At 37.1% G+C, this 14,965-nt stretch overlaps 1 protein-coding gene across 12 annotated transcripts in view; it reads right to left on the reverse strand.

Moving 5' to 3' along the window:
• Positions 1–14,965, reverse strand: part of SYCP1 (synaptonemal complex protein 1) — a 171,445-nt gene that overhangs the window by 11,639 nt on the left and 144,841 nt on the right. For 9 of the 12 annotated variants that reach the window (XM_020873731.2, XM_020873766.2, XM_070467260.1 and 6 more), the window contains 2 exons: positions 13,254–13,343; positions 12,516–13,157 (listed from right to left, as the gene is read on the reverse strand). In XM_020873731.2, coding sequence (XP_020729390.2) covers positions 13,020–13,157; positions 13,254–13,343 — 228 coding nt within the window. In that variant the 3' untranslated portion in view covers positions 12,516–13,019. Of the gene's footprint in view, positions 1–12,515; positions 13,158–13,253; positions 13,344–14,965 lie in introns of those variants that run through there. The other 3 variants (XM_020873721.2, XM_020873713.2, XM_070467258.1) reach the window with 1 other exon arrangement.

The raw sequence follows: 14,965 nt of genomic DNA on the forward strand, positions 1-14,965 counted from the left end.
AAGCTATCTCAAATATTACACGGTCCAGAACAGAACTTCAAAACCCAGTCTTTCACTTTTCCTTTCTTTCACCTCCTCCTTACTTCCAACCAAACTGTCAGCACTGACAGCACATCTTTTTGGTTCCACTATCAAAATATATCTAAAATATTAACCTTTGAGTACTACACCCTTGCTCAGTTTAGTATGGCTAATATATGCTCTTTTTACAGCCCAAATTTGGCTGAGGCTCCCTCAGCCCATGCTTCTGGTGGAGCATATGGCCTGTAGACACATTAAAGTACCCAATTTTGCTTCAGACAAAGCTTACATACCATTCACTTAAGATCCAGAACCTGTCACCTATTTCTGTAAAAAATTTTATAAGCTAATTATATAATGTTTAATATCTTTTAAAAAAGTGAGTGCAGTTTAGATGTTATTATAAGAAGGTTTTTGTCATAGCCCATTTTTAGGTTGATAGAAAATTCTTCCTGCCCTTCAATCACTCTTTGAAGGAGGGATTTAATATGACTGATGAGTTTAGAAAAATTGGGTCTAAGGGACCTGGCCTTCTACTCTTTTCGGTATGAAACTTCTTGCAGGAGGTGTGTGACCTGCTCCATGCTGTATGTTTTACTGGGCAGACTTTGCCCTGCAGATTAAAGGTCCTCTAATGAGGGGATAGATTTAATTCAGTAGAGCATTATCAAAGCCCTGTATTTTGATAAATAGGCTGTATACTTTGAGAAAAAAATAGAGTGGAATTTGGGGGAGCCAAATAACATCCTAATATCGATGTCTGGTGTGGTGTTGGTGGTCCTGTTCTGGAAAATGGCCCCATAGGAATTTGCACCTTCTTATAATAACATCTAAACTGCACTCACTTTTTTTAAAGGTATTAAACATTATATAATTAGCTTATAAAATTTTTATAATAATTATAAATTTTCCAATTGTTTATTAATACTAGTCAAAATTCTTTTATGAGTTTTTTGTGAGATATTTTTTATGAGATTACCACAAATCAGTATACTGATTTTCTAATTCAGAATGATATATTAATTTTCTTACTCTGATGTTTACTCTAAAACTAAAAACAATAGCATTAGTCTAAATTTTATTCTGACTTGGTTGTCAAAACTGACTCTCTGGAGCTCAGAACAGAAAAGACAAATATAGGCTACTATAACAATATGCTTTGAGAAAATTTTATAATTTTCTAATTTCTAATATTTGATCTTATTTTTAAATCATGCATTAAAAATTTTGGTTCTGAAGTTTTACTTATTATAAGAATCATCAGTATGATATGTAAGTCTTCCTTGAGTATATATTACATTTTTATTTAATCAATTCAACAGATATTGAATAACTACCATGGGCCAGGCATTGTTCTAAGTACTCAGGGTGCATGAATAAATAAAGCTGACAAAAATCCCTGTCTTTGTGAAGTTTACATTCTAGTCAGTGAAGACAATAAATAATAAACATACTCAGTGAAGTATATAGTGTGTTAGAACATAATATGTGCCATGGAGAGAAAAAGCAGTGTGTGGGGAATCAGAAGTACTGGAGTTAGGAGGAAGTTCCCAAGGAGCATGCCCGGCATGTTCAAAGAACAGCAAGAAGCAATCGTTCAAAACATAAGAGCCTAGGTTAACTCATATTTTTAAATTAATAGCAAGGAAGAACATTTACAAATTTAAAGAGTGTCAACTAATTGTGACAGACTAGTCTTTCATCTGACCCTTCTCCCTAATCTCCTGAGACATAACTAGAAATGGGTCACAGTCTGTCTTGAAATTAAGTGTGACCATATGATTTGGTTCCAGAAAGTAGAATGTGGGTGGAAGTGATGTACATCTATTTCAGATCTGGGTCATTAAAAACTTTCCACGTGAATCCTTCATGGTATCTCCCCTTTCGCAACAACCTTGGAAGCAAGTTGTTGAAGATGACAGAACTAGAAGTTAGAAGGAGTCAGGGTTCCTAAATAACTGCCTGGAGAAATGCTCCTTACTAAATAGAAACATTTATGTTGGACTTTAGACAAGTGAGAAGTTGATGATTAGCCAGAGAAGCTACTGTCAACAACACACAAATCTTATTTTAAAAGATTTGAAAATACATAGTAGCTTCAAATGTGAGTATCATGTTATCAAGACTAATAATCCTCCAAAGAAAATACTTACTCAGGAGACTAGTTTCAATTAAAGTTTCTAGATCAAAAGTTAGAAATCCTAAGACTATATATCCAGTTTTCAGAGTATAGTTATAGGTATACAAATTGAAGGAGGAATGCAATTTCTGTAATATTTATAGCATTTCCCCACCATAAGGAAATTAAAATTCTACCACACCAAATTTGTTATAGACAACTTTAGACTTTTATCCATTTGCCAATTGTTTTTATAAAGTTCATTTACTCCCTTACTTTATTAGAGGAGTCTTTCATACCCACTCTTCTTTTCACAACTTAGAACACTTTCTCCCTAACCTTCATTCTCAATGGGTGATCTTAATTCCGACTTCACTAAGAAAACTGAAGCTATGAAACCAGAAGTTCTACAAATTTCCATCTACCATCATCTTGTGATATACATGGTTCCTTTTCTCTTGTTACTATGTTTCTCTTGTCAGTTCTGTCTGTTCTCCGAAAGTGTTAGTCATTTGGTCATATCCAATTCTTTGCCATCCCACAGACTGTAGCCTGCCAGGCTCCTCTATCCATGGAATTAAAAATTCTCCAGGCAAGAATACTGGAGTGGATTGCCATTCCCTTCTCCAGGGGATCTTTCTGACCCAGGGATTGAACCTGGATCTCCTGCATTGCAGGCAGATTCTTTACCATCTGAGCCACCAGGAAAGCACTTTAATCTCCCACCAGATGTGATCACTTTTCCCTATTACAGGCCATTCTACCAAAAAAAAAAAATCTTCTTTTCGGTATAACCATTTCCTATCATTCTGAATCTTTCCCTAATGAAACTTGCTATTAATTCTTATATCTTTTTAAAAAGAATCTTCTTTTGACCCACTTCCTTGTCAAGTGGACATTGTGGACGTATCATTAGTCTTCCCTTTCAACTTCTTGAGTTTCTTGCTTTTGATGAAGATAGCTGTCTCCACTTTTTTCCTTCCTTTGCTTAAGTAGTCAAATTCCACTTCACTGAAACAGCCATGTGCTAAGTTGCTTCAGTAGTGTCCAACTGTTTATGACATGAAGAGTTGTCCAACTCTTTGTCCCAATGTAAGCGCTAGAATATAAGGCTTATTTTTTCTGTTTCATTCACTGTTATATTCCCAGTATCTAGAAGTATGCTTAAGTCTTAGTGTGGTACATGTGTGCTCAGTCGGGTCAGATTCTTTGTGACCCTATGGACGTGTAGCCCGCCAGGCTCCTCTGTCCATGGGATTTTCCAGGCAAGACTACTGGAGTGGTTTGCCATACCCTTCTCCAGGGGATCTTCCCAACCCAGGGATTAAACCCGACTCTCTTAAGTCTCCTGCATTGGCAGGTGAGTTTTCACCACTAGCGCCACCTGGGAAGCCTGAAACTGCCATTGTTCAGATTAACGAAGACCTCCACATCAATGACACACTAATCAATTTTACCTTACCTTTGAGCAGCATTTAACACAATTTATCACTCTTCTTTGAAATACCTTCTTGCTAGACTTCACTATTACCCTAGCTAATCCTTTTATGGTTCCTTCTCATCTTTTATCTCTTCTCTTTCCTAGGTACAGTCATTCTCACAACTGTTTATGTTCTCATCCACTCTGATAGCTTTAAATATGCTGCTGACTCCCCAATTAATATCACTACCCTGGATCTGTCTCTAAGCCTACTTAACTATTTCTATTTGGATGTATAATATGCATTCTAGACTTGACATGTCCAAAATTGAATTGCTTGGCCCTTTTTATTATATCCCACATCTAATCTTCAAAATAGATCTAAAAGTTGACTTAATTCCTCTGCTGCTCTCACCTTTGTTCAAGCCACTACAATCTCTCATGTGCATTATTAAAATAACTACTTTTCCTCTGTCCTCTTTTCAAAATCTGTTCTCAATACAGCAGTCAGAAATAGCTTTATTTTTAAAACATAAGTCAGATCATGGTCTTTGCTCAGAAATGTCTGCTAATTTCATATCACATTCAGAGTAAAAGCCAAAGTTCTTACAATAGCCTATAAGCATTATATAATCTGTCCACCCAAATTCTCTATCCTGTTAAATACCGGCCTTTTCTACTTTATACCCTTCTTTTGCTCATTGTCCTCTACCCACACTGGCCTCCTTGCTGCTTCCCAGATACACTAAGCACATTTCCACCTCTGGGACTGTATACTTTTTGTTCCTTTTATCAGGAATGTTATCCTCAAGATAGCCACAGTTTCACTATTCATCAGCTCTTCAGTATGGGTCACTCTACATAAAATTTCAAGTCTTTTCAATACTAACACTCTTGTTTCATTTCTTCTTAGCAATTATCCTTAACTAATATACTATGTGTTTATATATTTTATTTATTGCCTATTTTCCCTGTTAAAATGTAAGCTCTGGAAGAAGTCTTGTTTTTGTTATATCCCCAGTATCTAGAACTGTGCTTAAGTCTTAGTGTGGTACATATGTGCTCAGACATGTCTGATTCTTCATGACCTTCCTCCTCCAGAGGATCTTCCCAATCCAGGGATCAAATCCATGTCTCCTGCTTCTCCTATGTTGCAGGTGGATTCTTTACCACTGAACCAGACACTCAATAAATATTTGCCAAATGAATATTGAATAAATGAAGTATTTTAGGAAGTCATATCAGGAGAATCTTTTTTCTTGCAATGTAAAGCCATTTGTTGGGAGGGAGCTAAGATGGTGGAGGAATAGGAAGGGGAAACCACTTTCTCCCCCACAAATTCATTGAAAGATCATTTAAACGCTGAGCAAACTCCATAAAACAACTTCTGATCCCTAGCAGAGGACATCAGACATCCAGAAAAGCAGCCCATTATCTTTGAAAGGAGGTAGGACAAAATATAAATGATAAAAAGAGAGACAATAGAGTTAGGGACAGAGATCCACCCCAGGAAAGGAGTCTTAATAGAGAGGAAGTTTCCAAACACCAGGAAATCCTCTCACCAGCGGGTCTGGGGGAAGTTTTCGAATCTCGGAGGGCAACCTAACTGGGAGGTAAAATAAATAAAACCCACAGATTACATGCCTAAAAACAACTCCCAGCAGAAAAGTACCCCAGACGCTCACATCCGCCACCAGCAAGTGGGGGCTGAACTGAGAGGAGTGGGCCGTGGCATTGCTTAGGGTAAAGACCGGGCCTGGAAGCCCTGAGGGCAATCTGAGGGAGATAACAAGAGATAGCAGCTTAAACTGTGGGATGCACTACCCACCCAGAACAAAGGACTAAGCGAATACCAGAGAAGAGCTAACCGGCTGCAGACCAGCCCATCTCCCACGGGAGGGAGGAGGCAGGGAGGAGGGGAAAGGGGCAAACTTGGCCCCAGAGACGGTGTCCCCTACCAAACTGCAAACAGGCTTCCAGTCTCTAACCAAAGACTTCCTGAGATTCTGGATAGTTGACATCCGCAGGGAGGGTCGAACAGAAATCAGCTTTGCAGAAACTGAGGCTGGGACTGCGGAGGGTATAAGGCGCACTGCACCAGGGGAGAGTGCACTCATCAAGCTCCTGGCTGCCTGAGCTGCTCCGGCCGGCCGGGGAAGGCACAAAACACAGGCCCAACCCTGTCTGCGTCTTTGTGGAGTACCCAAGAACCTGAACCTGAGTGGCTTAGGCCTGGGAAGTGCACACAACTCAGGGCCCGCTCCCTGGGGAGCAGCCTGGAGCCTGAGCAGTGTAGACAGGGAAAGCACACACCCGTGAGCAGGGGCGGGGACCCAGTGTGGCCGGAACACTGTGAGTGCTACCCACACACTCCAGTGACATTTGTCTGCAGTGCCCCTCCCTCCCCACAGCACGAATGAACAAGTGAACCTAAACAAGAGACCACCTCTGCCCACTTATGTCAGGGCGGAAATTAAGACACTGAAGAGACCTGCAAACAGAAGCCAAATGAACAAAGGGAACCACTTTAGAAGTGACAGGTGCAACAGATTAAAATCCCTGTAGTTAATACCAACTACACTGGAAGGGGCCTATAGATATCGAGATGTGTAAGCTGGAACAAGGAGCTATCTGAAAATGAACCAAACCCACAATGCCTGCAACAACTTTAGAGAAATTCCTAGATATATTTCTACTATTACTATTATTTTTTTTAATTAAAAAAAATTTTTTTTAAGTCCGCTATTACTCCTCTAATACTCCTTAATTTTCATTTTTATAACACACTATAACCTGGGGGGAAAAAAGGACCCTATTTTTAAAGTGAATTTCATATACATTTCTTAAATTTTTTGTTTTTGTTGTTTTTTAATATTGTATTTTTAAGTCTAACCTCTACTCTAGATTTTTAATCTTTGTTTTTCAGTATTTGATATCAATTTTGGATATTTAAGAATCCAAACTTCAGTATCCATTTTTACTCAGGAGTGTGATTACTGGTTTGATCACTCTCTCCCCCTTTTGACTCTCCTTTTTCTCCCCCAGATCACCTCTATTTCCTCCCTCCCCCTTCTCTTCTCAATCCAATTCTGTGAATCTCTGTGGGTGTCTGGGCTGTGGAGAACACTTAGGGAACAGAGTACAACCTAGATCTGTCTCTCTCCTCTTGAGTCCCCCTTTTTCTCCTCCTTCTCACCTCTATCTCCCTCCTCCCTCTCCTCTTCTTCATGTACCTCTGTGAACCTCTCTGGGTGTCCCTCACTGTGGAGAATCCTTTCACCATTAACCTAGAAAATTTATTATCAATACTGTATGGATGGAGAAGTCTTGAGGCTACTGGAAGAATAAGACTGAAATCCAGAGGCAGGAGACTTAAGCCCAAAACCTGAGAACGCCAGAGAACTCCTGACAGGGAGCATTAATTAATAAGGGATCATCCAAAAGCCTCCATACCTACACTGAAACCAACCACCACTCAAGAGCCAATAAGTTTCAGAGCAAGACATATCATGCAAATTCTCCAGCTACGCAGAAACATAGCCCTGAACGTCAATATACAGGCTGCCCAAAGTCACACCAAACCCATAGACTCATCTCAAAACTCACTACTGGACACTCCATTGCACTCCAGAGAGAAGAAACCCAGCTCCACCCACCAGAACATCGATGCAAGCTTCCCTAACCAGCAAACCTCGACAAGTCAAACATCCAGCCCCACCCACTGGGAGAAACCTCCACAATAAAAAGGAACCACAGACTACCACAATACAGAAAGGCCACCCCAAACACAGCAATCTAAATAAGATGAAAAGGCAGAGAAATACCCAACAGGTAAAGGAACATGAAAAATGCCCACCAAGCCAAACAAAAGAGGAGGAGATAGGGAATCTACCTGAGAAAGAATTTAGAATAATGATAATAAAAATGATCCAAAATATTGAAAACAAAATAGAGTTACAGATAAATAACCTGGAGACAAGGATTGAGAAGATGCAAGAAATGTTTAACAAGGACCTAGAAGAAGTAAAAAGTCAATTAAAAATGAATAATGCAATAAATGAGATCAAAAACATTCTGGACGGAACCAAGAGTAGAATAACAGAGGCAGAAGATAGGATAAGTGAGGTAGAAGATAAAATGGTGGAAATAAATGAAGCAGAGAGGAAAAAAGAAAAAAAGAATCAAAAGAAATGAGGACAACCTCAGGGACCTCTGGGACAATGTGAAATGCCCCAACATTCGAATCATAGGAGTCCCAGAAGAAGAAGACAAAAAGAAAGGCCATGAGAAAATACTTGAGGAGATAATAGCTGAAAGCTTCCCCAAAATGGGGAAGGAAATAGTGACGCAAGTCCAAGAAACCCAGAGAGCCCCAAACAGGATAAACCCAAGGCGAAACACCCCAAGACACATATTAGTCAAATTAACAAAGATCAAACACAAAGAACAAATATTAAAAGCAGCAACGGAGAAACAACAAATAACACACAAGGGGATTCCCATAAGGATAACAGCTGATCTTTCGATAGAAACTCTTCAGGCCAGAAGGGAATGGCAGGACATACTTAAAGTAATGAAAGAGAATAACCTACAACCTAGATTACTGTACCCAGCAAGGATCTCATTCAGATATGAAGGAGAATTCAAAAGCTTCACAGACAAGCAAAAGTTGAAAGAATTCAGCACCACCAAACCAGCTCTTCAACAAATGCTAAAGGATCTTCTCTAGACAGGAAACACAGAAAGGTTGCATGAACGTGAACCCAAAACAACAAAGCAAATGGCAACGGGACCATTCTTATCAATAATTACCTTAAATGTAAATGGGTTGAATGCCCCAACCAAAAGACAAAGACTGGCTGAATGGATACAAAAGCAAGACCCCTACATATGTTGTCTACAAGAGACCCACCTCAAAACAAGGGACACATACAGACTAAAAGTGAAGGGCTGGAAAAAAATATTTCACACAAATGGAGACCAAAAGAAAGCAGGAGTCGCAATACTCATATCAGATAAAATATACTTTAAAATAAAGGCTGTGAAAAGAGACAAAGAAGGACACTACATAATGATCAAAGGATCAATCCAAGAAGATATAACAATTATAAACATATATGCACCCAACAAAGGAGCACCACAATATGTAAGGCAAATGCTAACAAGAATGAAAGGGGAAATTAACAATAACACAATAATAATGGGAGACTTTAATACCCCACTCACATCTATGGATAGATCAACTAAACAGAAAATTAACAAGAAAACACAAACTTTAAATGACACAATGGTCCAGCTAGACCTAATTGATATCTACAGGACATTTCACCCCAAAACAATCAATTTCACCTTTTTCTCAAGTGCACACGGAACCTTCTCCAGAATAGATCACATCCTGGGCCATAAATCTAGCCTTGGTAAGTTCAAAAAAATTGAAATCATTCCAGTCATCTTTTCTGACCACAGTGCAGTAAGATTAGATCTCAATTACAGGAAAAAAAAAACTATTAAAAAATCCAACATATGGAGGCTAAACAACACGCTTCTGAATAACCAACAAATCATAGAAGAAATTAAAAAAGAAATCAAAATATGCATAGAAATGAATGAAAATGTAAACAGAACAACCCAAAACCTATGGGACACTGTAAAAGCAGTGCTAAAGGGAAGGTTCAAGCCATACAGGCTTACCTCAAAAAGTGAGAAAAAAGTCAAATAAATAACCTAACTCTACACCTAAAGCAACTAGAGAAGGAAGAAATGAAGAACCCCATGGTTAGTAGAAGGAAAGAAATCTTAAAAATTAGGGCAGAAATAAATGCAAAAGAAACAAAAGAGACCACAACAAAAATCAACAAAGCTAAAAGCTGGTTTTTTAAAAAGGTAAATAAAATTGACAAACTGTTAGCCAGACTCATCAAGAAACAAAGGGAGAAAAACCAAATCAACAAAATTAGAAATGAAAATGGAGAGATCACAACAGACAACTCTGAAATACACAGGATCATAAGAGACTACTACCAGCAGCTATATGCCAATAAAATGGACAACTTGGAAGCAATGGACAAATTCTTAGAAAAGTATAGCTTTCCAAAACTGAACCAGGAAGAAATGGAAGATCTTAACAGACCCATCACAAGCATGGACATCGAAAATGTAATCAGAAATCTTCCAGCAAACAAAAGCCCAGGACCAGATGGCTTCACTGGTGAATTCTACCAAAAATTTTGAGACGAGCTAACACCTATCTTACTCAAACTCTTCCAGAAAATTGCAGAAGGCAAACTTCCAAACTCATTCTATGAGGCCACCATCACCTTAATACCAAAACCAGACAAAGATGCCACAAAAAAAGAAAACTACAGGCCAACATCACTGATGATTATAGATGCAAAAATTCTTAACAAAATTCTAGCAAACAGAATCCAACAACATATTAAAAAGATCATACATCATAACCAACTGGGCTTTATCCCAAGAATGCAAGGATTCTTTAATATCTGCAATCAGTCAATGTAATATACCACATTAACAAATTGAAATATAAAAACCACATGATTATCTCAATAGATGCAAAAAAGCCTTTGACAAAATCCAACATCCATTTATGATTAAAATTCTCCAGAAAGCAGGAATAGAAGGAACATACCTCAACATAATAAAAGCTATATATGACCAACCCACAGCAAACATTATCCTCAATGGTGAAAAAGTGAAAGCATTTCCCTTAAAGTCAGGAACAAGGTAAGGGTGCCCACTCTCACCACTACTATTCAACATAATTTTGGAAGTGTTGGCCACAGCAATCAGGGCAGAAAAAGAAATAAAAGGAATCCAGATAAGAAAAGAAGAAGTAAAACTCTCACTGTTTGCAGATGACATGATCCTCTACATAGAAAACCCTAAAGACTCTATCAGAAAATTATTAGAGCTAATCAATGATTACAGGAATGTTGCAGGATATAAAATTAACACACAGAAATCCCTTGCATTCCTATACACTAACAATGACAATGAGAAAACAGAAAGAGAAATTAAGGAAACAATACCATTCACCATTGCAACAAAAAGAATAAAATACTTAGGAGTATATCTACCTAAAGAAACAAAAGACCAACATATAGAAAACTATAAAATACTGATGAAAGAAATCAAAGAGGACACAAATAGATGGAGAAATATACTGTGTTCATGGATTGGAAGAATCAATATTGTCAAAATGAGTATACTACCCAAAGAAATTTATAGATTCAATGCAATCCCTATCAAGCTACCAACGGTATTTTTCACAGAACTAGAGCAAATAATTTCACAATCTGTATGGAAATACAAAAAACCTCGAATAGCCAAAGTAATCTTGAGAAAGCAGAATGGAACTGGAGGAATCAACCTGCCTGACTTCAGGCTCTACTACAAAGCCTCAGTCATCAAGACAGTACGGTACTGGCACAAAGACAGAAATATAGATCAATGGAACAGAATAGAAAGCTCAGAGATAAATCCACATACTTACGGACACCTTATCTTCGACAAAGGAGGCAAGGATATACAATGGAAAAAGACAACCTCTTTAACAAGTGGTGCTGGGAAAACTGGTCAACCACTTGTAAAAGAATGAAACTAGAACACTTTCTAACACCATACACAAAAATAAACTCAAAATGGATTAAAGATCTAAATGTAAGACCAGAAACTATAAAACTCCTAGAGGAGAACATAGGCGAAACACTCTCCGACATAAATCACAGCAGGATCCTCTATGACCCACCTCCCAGAATATTGGAAACAAAAGCAAAAATAAACAAATGGGACCTAATGAAACTTAAAAGCTTTTGCACAACAAAAGAAACTATAAGCAAGGTGAAAAGACAGCCTTCAGAATGGGAGAAAATAATAGCAAACAAAGCAACAGACAAAGGATTAATCTCAAAAATATACAAGCAACTCCTGAAGCTCAATTCCAGAAAAATAAATGACCCAATCAAAAAATGGGCCAAAGAACTAAACAGACATTTCTCCAAGGAAGACATACAGATGGCTAACAAACACATGAAAAGATGCTCAACATCACACTATCAGAGAAATGCAAATCAAAACCACAATGAGGTACCATTACACGCCAGTCAGAATAGCTGCTATCCAAAAGTCTACAAGAAATAAATGCTGGAGAGGGTGTGAAGAAAAGGGAACCCTCTTACACTGTTGGTGGGAATGCTAACTAGTACAGCCACTATGGAAAACAGTGTGGAGATTCCTTAAAAAACTGGAAATAGAACTGCCATATGACCCAGCAATCCCACTTCTGGGCATACACACCGAGGAAACCAGATCTGAGACACATGCACCCCAATGTTCATCACAGCACTGTTTATAATAGCCAGGACATGGAAGCAACCTAGATGCCCATCAGCAGACGAATGCATAAGGAAGCTATGGTACATATACACAATGGAATATTACTCAGCCATTAAAAAGAATTCATTTGAATCAGTTCTAATGAGATGGATGAAACTGGAGCCCACTATACAGAGTGAAGTAAGCCAGAAAGAAGATAAAGACCAATACAGTATACCTATACATATATATGGAATTTAAAAAGATGGTAATGATAACCCTATATACAAAACAGAAAAAGAGACACAGATGTACAGAACAGACTTTGGGACTCTGTGGGAGAAGGCAAGGGTGGGATGTTCTGAGAGAATAGCATTGAAACAAGTATACTATCAAGGGTGAAACAGATCACCAGCCCAGGTTGGATGCATGAGACAAGTGCTCAGGGCTGGTGCACTGGGAAGACACAGAGGGATGGGATGGGGAGGGAGGCGGGAGGGGGGATCGGGATGGGGAACACATGTAAATCCATGGCTGATTCATGTCAATGTATGGCAAAAACCACTACAATATTGTAAAGTAATTAGCCTCCAACTAATAAAAATAAGTGGAAAAAAAAAGCGCCATTTGTCAACTTTATCAACAGATAAATCAAAGCTGCTTCAGACAGTGGAACAAATAAAATGACCTCAAGATTTGAAAAATAAATAATACTGGCAAAGTTATGATTAGCTGTTCAGGTGACCTCACAGAAACAATCAGAAGTATTTATGTGAATCCAAAATATTTTAATAGTAAAGAATAAACAGTATATCTCAACAACGTGTTCCTAGTGTTCAATGGACAACTTTATAAGTATGAAAACTTAGCCAAAATAGTTTTCATCAATTCAAGAAAAGGTGAAACCAAAACAGTCATCTAATTATCTGAACAGAATTACAAATTTTTAAGTAACAGTGTGGTTATTTCCCATTTAGGCTGATATAGTAAAACATAAAGAAACAAATTATTTAGAAATCAAAAGTCTTAATTTCAGAATATGCTTGGCTCTTTAGAAAATAAGAATTAAAAACTTAACTATAAATTTTATGTTACAGGCTCCTTAATCACACTGATTTTCTGAAATTAAGCAAACAGCTTTTCTGCTTCCTTTAGTTTTTGTTTCCTATCCATCTTAGCAATAACAGCCCAACGGTCCTCCTGCATTTTCTTCATAGTTTCAGACTTCGGCATAGACCCAGGAGTCATTAGAGATGAAGGAGTCTGGATAGAAAATAAAGTCATATGTTTAACTCAAAAAAAAAAAAGAAAGAAAGAAAAGAAATTCAGCTTTCGAAATTTGCTTCCCCAAATAACTACCTTTTTTGGTGTTCTGACACAAAGATGAGAAATTGGTGGATTATTATTCTTGTATAGTTTTCTCAGTGTCTCTTCCTCTGAAACCATGCTCTTAAAGAAAAATATGAAAATATAATTTGGAGGCTGCCACCATTAATATTATATTATAAAATTTTTGTCTATATTCCACATATGAGGATGAAATGGAAGAGTATAAAGAAGAAAAAAGGGGGGGGAGGAGAAAGAAGAGGAAAGAAAATTTAAAAGCCTGAAGGAAGAAGACAATGAAAAACTAAACTCTCAGTCTGCCAGACAAGGAAATCCAATCTTGATTCTACTAACCATACACCTAAAGGGTTATGTAGAATACAACATGTATATGAACAGTGTTTTTCTACTGATTTCTATTTCAGTTTCACTTTCCCCACTCTTTTTCCCAGCCTTTTTATTCAAACATACTTAGGCCTTATAATAAGCATTCATAATCCTATAAAAATTATAAATGTTGTCAATTATCAATTTCTGAATATTTTCCCAAGTAATAATAGCTAACACTTATTTAGTTCTTTTTTTATGTCAGGCACTGTTTTAAGCACTTAGCATATTCTAATTGGTTTTAATCCTTACAACATTTTTATGATCTATATATACTATTATTATCCCCATTTTAAAGGTGAGGAAATGAGACACACAAATATTAAGTAACTTGCCCAAGACTATACAGCTAGTAAGAGACAGAGCCAGGATTAAAATCCAGGTAGGCTGGCTTCAGAATCCATTTTCTTAATGAACATGTAACATAAATTTAGTCATAAGCAAACAGTTCACAATATCTTTTCCTGCTCATTAGAGTCACATTCAATACAAATTTCTGAAGGTTCATGGATGAAAATATTCAACCATTTTCATAAATTCTAAGATTTCAGCAGAATTCACTAAGTCACAAAATTTCTCTTTATTCTTGAACAGGTTCAGGCAATTTGTGTATTTCAAGTAGCTTTTCCATTTTTTTAATCTCTTCTATGTTATCTAATTTGTTGGCATATAATTGTTCACAGTATTCTCTATCTCTAAAAGAGAGATAGAGATATTATGATATCTCTATCATAATAACATCTCCAATTGTATTTCTGACTTAAGTTATTCAATTTTTTGTCAGTCAAGCTAAGGTTTGTCAACTTAACCGATCTTTTCAAAGAAATAAATTTTGACTTCATTCATTTTCTCTGCTTTCTTTTCTCTAATTTGTTTATCTCCATTCTAATCTTATTATTTCCTTCCTTTGTCACCTTTGGGTTTAGTTTGATCTTTTTTTTTCTAGTTCTTTAATAAGGTAAAAAGTTAGTTTATTGATTTTTTTTCTTTTTCAGTGTAGGAATTTAGAGCTATACATTTCCCTTAGAGCACTGGTTTTTCTGTCTCACATAAGTTTTGGTGCATTGTGTTTTCCCCTTCATTCATCTCTAAGTAAAATTCCCCTTGTGTTTTCTTCTCTGATCCATTGGTTGGTTAGAAGTGTATTAATTTTCACAAATTTGTGAATTTTCTAGTTTTCCTTCTCTTTCTGATTTCTAACTTCATCACTTTGTGTTCAAAGATAGTTTATATATGATATCTAGTTTTTTTAATCTATTGAGACTTGTTTTGGGACCTATATGGTCTATCCTGGAGAATATCCATGTGCGCTTGGGAAGAATGTGTATTCTTTTTTTGAGCTGAATGTTCTATATGTG

This window comes from Odocoileus virginianus, chromosome 5 (genome assembly GCF_023699985.2).
Source record: "Odocoileus virginianus isolate 20LAN1187 ecotype Illinois chromosome 5, Ovbor_1.2, whole genome shotgun sequence".
Classification (NCBI taxonomy): domain Eukaryota; kingdom Metazoa; phylum Chordata; class Mammalia; order Artiodactyla; family Cervidae; genus Odocoileus; species Odocoileus virginianus.